The sequence below is a fragment of the Morus notabilis genome, unplaced genomic scaffold, assembly GCF_000414095.1.
Source record: "Morus notabilis unplaced genomic scaffold, ASM41409v2 Scaffold1040, whole genome shotgun sequence".
In the NCBI taxonomy this organism is placed as follows: Eukaryota; Viridiplantae; Streptophyta; class Magnoliopsida; order Rosales; family Moraceae; genus Morus; species Morus notabilis.
Genome location: NW_010367203.1, coordinates 68597 through 79232, shown reverse-complemented (window position 1 = coordinate 79232; position 10636 = coordinate 68597). Strand labels below are relative to the sequence as shown.

The 10636-nt window shown below is 37.0% G+C and overlaps 1 protein-coding gene across 1 annotated transcript in view; it reads right to left on the bottom strand.

Annotated features, from left to right (window-relative positions):
• Positions 1-3504: 3504 nt before the first annotated feature.
• LOC21389077 (peptidyl-prolyl cis-trans isomerase CYP95) overlaps positions 3505-10636 on the bottom strand; it is a 7408-nt gene continuing 276 nt past the window's right edge. The window contains exons 2-14 of the mRNA XM_024174739.1: positions 9785-9913; positions 9589-9643; positions 9204-9292; positions 8870-8894; positions 8533-8571; positions 7172-7289; positions 6890-7014; positions 6421-6784; positions 5984-6105; positions 5596-5806; positions 4656-5510; positions 4464-4532; positions 3505-4264 (exon numbers count right to left, since the gene is read on the bottom strand). Coding sequence (XP_024030507.1) covers positions 3859-4264; positions 4464-4532; positions 4656-5510; positions 5596-5806; positions 5984-6105; positions 6421-6784; positions 6890-7014; positions 7172-7289; positions 8533-8571; positions 8870-8894; positions 9204-9292; positions 9589-9643; positions 9785-9862 — 2556 coding nt within the window. The 5' untranslated portion in view covers positions 9863-9913 and the 3' untranslated portion in view covers positions 3505-3858. The remainder of the gene's footprint in view (positions 4265-4463; positions 4533-4655; positions 5511-5595; positions 5807-5983; positions 6106-6420; positions 6785-6889; positions 7015-7171; positions 7290-8532; positions 8572-8869; positions 8895-9203; positions 9293-9588; positions 9644-9784; positions 9914-10636) is intronic.

Genomic DNA, 10636 nt, shown 5'->3' with positions numbered 1-10636 from the left:
CGGTTGCCCGACCCGAAGCCTGAATTTTTGCTCGAATACCCAAAAAAATGGCTAGTTTTTTTAATTTTATGCCCGACTCGAACCTGAACCCAATCCAAATAATTTTTTGATCGTTAGCCTGATTTGCGCCCGAATTTTTGAATGTAATGGCTATTTCTGCCCAACCCAACCCGCCGCCCGATTTGTCAGACTCCAACGGCTCTATTTTTTACCGTTGCTCGAGAAACCCGACCCGACCCGCCGGATTTAAGTTACCGTTGGAGCCGAATTTTTGAGGGAATTTTTTTTTTTCAAGCCAAAAAATTCCCTATAAATACCCCCCCTCCCCCAACCATTTTCCTTACCTAAAAACTCTAATTCTCTCTTAATTTCTCTCAATCTCTCTCAAATCTCTCTTAATCTCTCTAAAATCTCTCTCAAACTCTCTTAATCTCTCTCAAAGTGCTCTTGATCTCTCTTATTTTTCATAATGGATTCTTCCGATTATGGTGGTGATATTCCCGTTGATGCCCAATTCAACATTGAAAAATGACAATTTCCTATTAATGTTTTTCAAACGCGGGAATCGTAAACACCAGAAAGAACTGCTGAGAAAACTGTAAATCTGAGCCGTGGTGGACGTACTAGAGGTCGTGGACCTCGTGGTCGTAATGGTGGTGAGCGGGGAGGAGAGGCAAGCGAAAATGTTAGTGCAAGTGTTGCAAGTTCCAAGAAGAAATGCAAGCGCACCTCAACAGTTTGGGAGCACTTCAACGCATTCGAGGAGGTCAAAAATGATGGTAACATTAAATACATAGCTCAATGTAAATATTGTAATGATAAATTATAAGGTAACACTATTCATGGCAAAACACACTTGAGAAGACACTCCGAAAAGTGTCTTCAAAAGTAAGGAGGCAGACCCGATCTCCGCCAAATACAATTATCATTTGACTGCCAAACTGGCAGTCTAAGCACTTAGAAATACGATCCACAAGTCGATCGTATGAAAATGGCACGATTAGTAGCCACATTAGATCAGCCACTTAGTTTTACTGAACAAAGGAATTGGCATCGTTATATTAAAATTGTACATAATCCTAATGCACAATTTTTTTCAAGAACTACTCTTAGGAAAGATGCATTAAAATTATATAAACAAGAAAGGGAAGCATTAATCAACCTTCTACACTCTACTAGTGGTTGGGTTGCGTTAACGGCGGATATTTGGTCCGCCGTTGCCAACAAAGATTATTTAGCTATAACCAGACATTATTTTAAAGGTTTTGATTTAGATAAGAGAATATTAGGTTTTAAATGTGTTCTAGGATCACATACCGCCGATTTAATATATAATACAATTTTATCAGTCATTAATGAATATAGTTTAAGGGATAGAGTAATGGCTATAACATTAGATAATGCTACTGCAAATACTAAAGCAATAGAACTTTTTGAAAATAATTTAAGTTTATTTGGTAATAATGATATATTTCACCAACGTTGTGCATGTCATGTAATTAATTTAATAGTAAAATTCGGTTTAAAATCAATGTTAGGTCATATTAAAAGAATTAGAGATAACATTATATGGATTCAAAGTAGTAATCAAAGAACACAAGATTGGTGTAGGTTTCTACAAGCATGTAATCAAAATCCTAGAGCATTAGCCTTAGATATGCCCGTAAGATAAAACTCCACTTATATAATGCTTGAACAATACATCCCTTATAAAGATGTTATAACAAACTATGTTAGTGCAAAACTAGGACCAGGATTTATAGACTAAACTAATTGGTAAATTACCGAACTTTTGTATAACTTTTTAAGTAGATTTCACGAAGTTACTTTAAAACTTAGTGAAACATATTACCCAACGTCACCATTAGCATTAGGAGAACTTTTAAGAATGGCTATTTTATTTAGTGAATTTAGGACACACGAGATTTTAGGAGTTCCTATCGCTTCTATGGAAAAGAAGTTTAAAAAATATTGGGCTAAATTACCAATGTTGTATGGTTTCGGTGTTATTTTTTATCTTAAATTAGAAAGTGGAACTTATGTGACTTTTTAGATATCGACAGCTCTGACCAATTTTCTATTATAAAGAAAAAAATATTATCTCTCTATAGCTCTTATGAAAGTAGGTTTAGAAACACATCTCGTGTAGAACAACCGCAACAACGAGACGACAATCCACATTCATTCTTGAATGTTTTCGGGTTGAAGAAGAAGAAGAAGATGACAACGACGACTCAAGGTCAAGAAGAATATGGGAGTGGATCTTCATCAAGAGTTGGCGGCAACAATGGCGGCTATAACGAGTTAATGACGTACCTGAGTGAGGGCTTAGTAGTCGACAATAGTGAAATGTTTGATTTGGTTCAGTGGTGGAAGGCACGAGCATTAACTTGGTCGATCCTAACTTGACTGACAGTAGATATTTTTTCGATCCCAGTCTCCAATGTTTCATCCGAACAAGCCTTTAGTACGACCGGCTGAATACTTGAGGAACGTAGAAACGCATTCCAACAGGACATTGTTGAAGCTTTGGTGTGCATTAAGGATTGGGATCGTTCTGACTAACACTTACACGATACAATTTTTCCGGCAAGTCAAGAATGGATCGATGAAGTTAATAGATTAACTTTTAATTTTGAAGACGATCATTTAGCTTCAAATTAAATTCTATTATTGTAATTTGTAAATATTTATTTACTTTGTACAGTGTTATTGTAATCTTGTATAGATTTTGTAAGTTCGTCAAATTTGTAATTCGTCTGAGAATGATTGCACTCATTTTTTCTTACCAAGTTTTTATCTCGATTGAGTTTTTCTTGGTAATGTTTTTAATGAGTCAATCATGAATTACAAATTTAAAAATTAATAAATAAATAAATTATTTATATATTCGTGTTCATTTCAAATTTCAAATTGCAATTTCTTTTATAATTTTTGTATAATTTTTACAATAAATAACTTAAAAATTATTTATATACACAATATATAATTAATAAACAAAATTATATATAATAGTATATAAATATATAAAAAATATTAAAAAAATACTTCAAGCACCTCAGGCATCCATAACTTACCCGAAACCCGTCCAGGGTCTTGCTCGGGTTGGGTCGGACAACCCAAGAATTCAAGCTCAAGCAGGCTCGATTATCGTGTAAAAATTCAAAATTTTTAATAATCACGGACAGCCCGTCCAAAGTTTTAACATTAATCATATTTCAATTTGAATAAAAAACTCAAATCAACGAATTAAACCGGGCCTTAAAAGGATTATTTTAACCCGCATTAGTCTCGCCCATCAAATTAAAAAAAAAAAAAGAAGATTTCTACCAAAAAAATAAAATAAAATAAATAGGATGTAGAATTAATTCCACCAATAACAAGGCAACATGGTCAAACGCGCTAATTTGATAAGTCCACTAGATATTAAATCAGTTTTTGAAGGGATAATTAAATCATTTGACTTGCACAACAAGTTCATTGTAATAATAGGAAAATATACCAGCACCCGAAACTACATTAACATGATAATAGCCAGAAGCCTCGTAAAATCCTAATCAGTTCTATTCTCCGCATATATCCTAAAAAAACAAAAAAAAAACAAAAAAAAACCGAATTATTAAATATTAAAACAGCAAGAGTCGATAAACTACTGATCAATATAAGCTCTAGCAAGAGACATAAAACTCTCCGAAGTGGGTTAATCACCACTGCACCACACAGATAAGTTGGAACTCAATAGGATTAACACTGGCAAGGCAAAATGTATCAACTCGACGAGCGTCCCTGCTATAATTTCACCGGATTAACACTGGCAAGGCAAAATGTATCAACTCGACGAGCGTCCCTGCTATAATTTCACCTCGGGCTCGAGTCCGGAGATCCGTCTCCATAAGAAACCAGACCCCTCCTCCCACCCAAGCTCCCAGATGACGATCTAGACCTCGACCTTGACCTCAACATAGACCTGCTTTTGCCTTTCTGCTTGGGAGATTGGGAAGCCAAAGAGGACCTCGATTCTGATGGGCTCCTACCCCTAGAAAAAGATTTCCGCCTCTCGACCCGTGGAGACCCACGAGATCTAGAAACCTCTACAGGGGATCGGCTGCGACTGCCAATGGGGCTGCGGCTTGGGCTGTGAATGGGGCTGCGGCTTTGAATGGGACTGCGGCTGCGGATGGGACTTCGGCTGCGGCTATAGCGATGGCTGCGGTAGCGTGGGCTAGGGGATGCAGAGGGAGTCCTGCTTCTTCTGCTTCTGTATCTGCCAAAGTTTACACATGATTAACATGATATGCAGCCAAAAAGAAACGTGTACGTAAGACAGGAGCATCACTATGAAAAGCTACCGAAGCTAAGCAGAAAGTTGAAACTTTCTTTTTTTTGGGTATTAGCTATCGTTCTGAAAGGCAGTATAAATTACTTTAAAAAGACAAGGCAGGTAAATTTTGCAGATCACATACCTCAAAGGCGTGCGTCCTCTTGGCGGGCTCCTATAACGCCTTGGGGAGTACCTTCTGTAGCTCGAGTATCTAGGAAAATAAACAACTAACGTAAGATGGTAAATTCGCATTTACCAGGGAAAAGAAGTATAAAGAATCACGTAAACACCCAGACACATGGAATAGGAATTTATAGCTGTTGTTGCAGCTTACCTGTCACGCTCACTTCGGCCACCAAACCGGTAAGACCTAACAGGAGAAGGAGAGGGGGTTCTGTATCTCCGTGCATAAGAGTAACGCTGACTGAAACCTCGCCCCCTTCTAATGCGCTTGGGTGAGCCATCTGGGGAAACACTTCTGGATAAGCTCCTCTCACGATCAGATGGTGGCGACCTCACCCTATGTACTGGACTGGGAGTTCTTGAATAGCTGCGACGACTGTTCCTATTCAATTCCCTTCTTGGACTTCTGCTAATGCTTTGCCTTGGAGGGTCCTTGCTCGAGATCCTGCTCCCACTTCTTCGAGAAAATGTGACAGGACTTGTGCTTCTACCTCTTGGAGCTCTAACCGGACTTCTACTAATTGATTTATGCAACGGTTTTCTTGGACTACGGCTGGGACTTCTTCTTGGGCTCCTGCTTGGGCGGCTTCTTGAACTCCTCATGGGGCTTCTTCTTGGGCTCCTGCTCGGGCTTCTTCTTGAAGTCCTGATGGGGCTCCTTCTCGGACTCCTGCTGGGGCTTCTTGGACTCCTGCTTCTGCCAATGCTTCTCTGAGCCTGCATTCTTACTGGACTAACGCTAATACTTCTACCCCTCCAGCCCCTCTCTGGACTTCTGCTTACACCATTGGCTGGGCTTCTGCTGTCCGCCCTGACAGGACTTCTCGTGATACTCCTGCTTCTTTGAGGGCCAGGAGGACTTCTACTAAGAATGGGACTTCTACTAAGAATGGGACTTCTGCTCATCCTCCTCTTCGGACTCTCACTTGGGCTCTTGCTCAAACTCCTCCTGGGACTAATACTCATACTCTTACTCTTGGTCCTCTTAGGACTCAAGCTTCGGCTCCTGCTCATCAACTTTTAATAAAATACCAAATCTGGAAGAATCACTAAGCATAAAGAATGAGGTGTGACAAAAATTGAAAGTAGACCTAGATTTTCCAAGGTGATCATCAACTATGTCAGGCTGTCTATCTGCAATTCTGTCAGATTTAGAGTCGGCTCGAACTCCGTTGCTTCGCTGCTCCCCGTTCTCCCTGATAGATCTACCATCCTCCTTATCAAGTATGCCTGCTTCCTCGCTCCTTTTATGGTGAGCCGAAGCAACAGTCATCTCTCCATTCAAAGGGGAATTGTCACCAGCTATTGCAGATATCAGCAAGCAAAAAGAGTTAAACGCAGAAAGTAAACATACCTACACAGGAACAGCTAATCAATTAAAAAGAATCAGCTACTAGAATAGCTGCATCAGTTATTTACAATCCACCATAGCATAAAGCCATAAATATGGGAAATTGAAACAAGTGCTTCAGGCAATACCAGCTTTCATTGAAGGTTCCTTTTTATGCTTCTGAACCTTCTCTTTGTCATCAAGACCATCACCTTCAGAAGTGCCTTTGCTTTCATTCTCACTCTCGGTGTATGTGGAACTCTCCGAAGCCCTAAAATAGTAAATATGCCAAATTTTCAGACTTTACACTATAAAGTAAACATCATTAAGTACAAGAATGAATATAGATTTAAACAAATATTTACTAAGGTTTATGATTAAACAAGCTACTTATTAATAATATAATTTTAAAAGTAGAAAAGACAAGAGCCTAAACTAATTTAGGTCGCTTTCATTTAAGAGTCTAATTTATGCATACGAGAACAAAACTGAACTCATCGGGAAGAAAAAAAAATCATATAGAAGAAAGAAGTGTGATTAAGTAACAAAGTTTCATAAGAAAGAATGATAAATTTCGTGCAACAACCTTTTTGATTTCCGCTTAGATCTCTTATCACGACGCCTTCGCTTTCTATCACGCCGCTTATCCCTTCGTTTCCCTCTTTTGTATTTATCTCTTCTCAAAGATTTTTTCCTTCTCTTACGACGGTCGTCGCTTGAAGAACTAGCATAAGATGATGAGGACAAATACGAGTCAGAATCACTATCAGACTCTGATGATTCCAGATCAGAATCTGAAGAGCTCTCTGAATCGGATGAATAGTGTCTTCTTCTCTTTCTCCTTTTATCTCTATATGATTTCTTGTGCTTTCCTTTGCGCCTCGCTTCATGACTATTAGCATCAGAAGAAGCATCTTTTCCACTTCTCAACTTGTTTACTCTCTTTTTGTCTGTGGATATAACAATTAATTAACACTGTACGCATACAACTTCCACAAGCATTAATTTTCTAATGTTCAAAAACTGGGTTCATATAGCAGCTCTATTATTCTTACCCCCATCATATTCACCACAGTTGATGATTTTCACAGTTACAGGTGGACTCGCATGTTCACCCACGTCTTCAATCTTTCTTAACACTTCATGTCCATGGACAAGCTTCCCAAAAACTACATGCTTTCTGTTTTTTTTTTTTTTAAAAAAAGGAAAACACATTTATTACAGAGAAGATCTAGTTAATCAAACATCAATGATTAGGCATTACAATTGAAGTATCAACTTTTATTTAGCTTTACAAAGAAAAGGGAGAAAACTTGCAGCATAGTAGACAAACAGACCTGTCAAGACTATGATTAGCAGCGAAAGTAACAATGAAATGTGAACCTAGAGAGTCACGATCAGCAAGAGGCATGGATAGGAGGCCAGGTTCATCATGCTTCAGTCTAGAAGACTCATCTGAAAAGATGACATTACCTTGTTAACATGATAATTGAAATTCTTAAAGGAACATATAATGGCATCAAAATACATTGAAACGACAATATCTAAATGCATTAATACATTAGAATACGACAAGGTTACGATGCTCAAACAACTATACATACATATTGAACGATACAAAACAAGGTGATAGACACTCCTTGATAATCACAAGATTTTCAAATTTAAAATAAATTCTTTACCTTTTTTTGAATTTGCAAAAAGATTAATTCTTCACTTAATAAAATATGAAAGAGCCAACTCAATGTCATCTCTCATAAAAAAGGCCAGATTAGGAGCATAACGCTCCCAGACAAATTCTACGGACCATAGCAAAAACATTTCAACAACCAGCAAAATGCATTACTTTAATAAACCATAAGAAGCACATTTACCACGAAGCATGCATCTATAATCAGAATTCTATATATTTTGATTATACTCCAAAGAAAACCAGCACAAACTAACATAACGAGCTGCAATCAAAGCCTAAAACACAACATAACATCAATATATGTACAGAAAATGCAAGGATCAGCAGCTCCTTTCTAATTTTCATGAATTTTAACGTCTTCAATCAATAGATTAAACCAAACAATCATGACTAGCTCTGAGATTAAAAAGAGTTCTTTAAAACAAATTTTCAATAGTCAGCATTAAAGAACGCCTTACATTTTTTCCAGCAATCTTTACCACATCGCAGATAACTTTACCTATTTAATATGTACCATCCGAAGATCCAAAAGTTAGAACTTGCAAAAATTCTAAAGGCTGATGATCCTAAACACGTGTGCATACAAGCACCATCAGACGCATGCAAAAATATGAAACATACTAGCTGGGGAACAAATTTAGAAAGGAAAAGAAATTTGCAATCAAAAAGGAAAGGGGATGAAGAAGACAACTTAAAAAGCAGCATTAAGTTCCCCATATATTTCCTATTAATTGGCAACTGGCATGAACTTAGATGACAATTAAATATGAAGCGATCCATCTTTGCTAGTGAAAACAATAAGCTATTTAGATTAATAAACGATGCAAATCAATCAAAGGAGAAAGAAATAACTGCTCTTTGAAATTCACAATAGTTACACACCTGATTCATATATTACCCTGAAAGAAGGATCCCTAAAAAGAATGGAAAGAAGAGAAATATAAAACAGAGAGAGCGAGAGAGGAAGAGGAAAGGGAGAGAGACAGACAGTTATAGCACTCTAACCTGGAAATTTCCCACCGTAGATGCTTTCACCACCAGTACCTATAAGAGTGCAAAAGGAAAAAAAAAATCATAATTGCATATGTATAACCATGCAAGCTGAGACGCAGGAGTGGTAAAATCATAACAATGAGTGAAAGTAGCCAGAACTTTACAACCAGGACATCAAAACTACAATGTTGATGCCAAGAGGGAGCATTACCTAAATAATAACTATCCCAATAGTTTTGCAAACTAATGAAAACCTAGAGTTTCCATCTATATTGAGTCATTGACCTGAACTACATCCAGAATATGAAGAAAGCATGCAAAATAAAGTCAAGGCAAAAACAACACATACCATCTCGTTTGACAAAATCACCACCCTGCAGGGAGGGGAAAAAACAGCTGTCAATGCATTGAATTTAAGGAAAGATATTGATATCAAACTTGGTTGAGCATGGCGAAGCTTATAGAATTTTAGAGGACAACTCAACAAAAATACAACCTTAAAACTACATCACAATAAAAGCAGTCGTGGCCATCAGCCCTGTATCCTACAGCATAAACAAGGTAACTGACTAAAAGACAGACCACTTCTAAAACATGCTCAACCAGAAAAGTAAGCACATAGGCCATAGCAAATCAATCTAAAAAAGAAAATTCTAATTACAACTTACAAGAAGAAAATATACCTGTGCCATAAAACCTTTTATAATACGATGGAAAAAAGACCCTTTGTAATGCAATGGCCTTCCACTTTGAGGACCAATTCCTTTTTCTCCTGAACATAAAATAGAATAACAGTATTAGAAACCTACCAATTGCTTCACTAGTATCATAATCTATCAAACACGAAATGCCAACACCCTGAAAAAGAAAATGGGAGGGAAGGTTCACAATATAATTCAGAAGCAAATAGACACTCACTGCCAGGGGAAAAAATTCCAGAAAAATAATTCATCTTCAATGAAAATGAAACATCGATTATCGAACATTAGCAAGACCAATACAAATAAGACAAAAAAGAATAGAGAGAGCTACACTGTAAGAACAAGAATCCATCTTCTTTTTTTTTACCTGTACATAGTGCCCGAAAGTTTTCTGCTGTCTTGGGAGCAATATCAAAGAAAAGCTGTTGAGTGAAACTATAATCAATTAACTAGAAGGAAACATTGAAATAAAAACTACATAAACAACAAAGAAACTGTTAAATATACTAAATGCGAAAGGAAGTTGTGATAAACATAAACACAATTTGTGAGCTTCAGATTACCTCAAAAACCATCTTCTCAGCAGGATCCCCATCAATAGACACGTCCATAAAAACCATTGAGTTCTTCCTCTTCGCCATGTCTTTTCCAGCGTTCAGACAATAATAACTCAACCAAACATAACAACTAACCTGACAACATAATAAATTGTATACATTAACGTCCCTCCTAACTCCCCATTTGTGTCAAAATTAGGGAACCGATCTTCAACTGAAATTCATGGCGCACACCCAGCAACAACGTACCATTTTGACCCACTCAGTCAGTGTAAGAAGAAGAAAACTTATTCTCATATTCTTAATTCTAGTCAAGAGCCAAACTTTCAAAGAAAAACATTAACTAGTCCATATAAAAAGGAGAAGAAAAATTGCTTGCTTTCTGTCCCAAAGATGATGCATAAATCTTAAAATTCAATCAATTTCGAGCAAGATATTATCAAGGACCCATTACACTGCTTCACAACCAGATGCCATAAGCGCATTAAACTCACAAGAATCGTATATTGCTTAAGAAACCCATATCAATAAACGAAAATTTATTCACCAATCAAATAAGGAATCACCCAGATACTTAAGCAACATTGAAATAACGTATGAGGTACGTAAACTCATATTCATCAACACTGAGATAACAAAATAACAGTCAAAAGAACCAAGTAGGAACCCAAACCCTTAAACCCTAAAACACAAAATACTTGTATCTAAGATGATAACTAAAGCTCGTACAGAAACTGAAAACATTCATAATGGAAATCCCCAGCTATTATAGCCTATAAGGAATCAAAATACACATAATCAACTAATCCTGTTGTGAGAAAAATTGGGAAATAGAACAAAAAAAAAATTGTTCAGCAG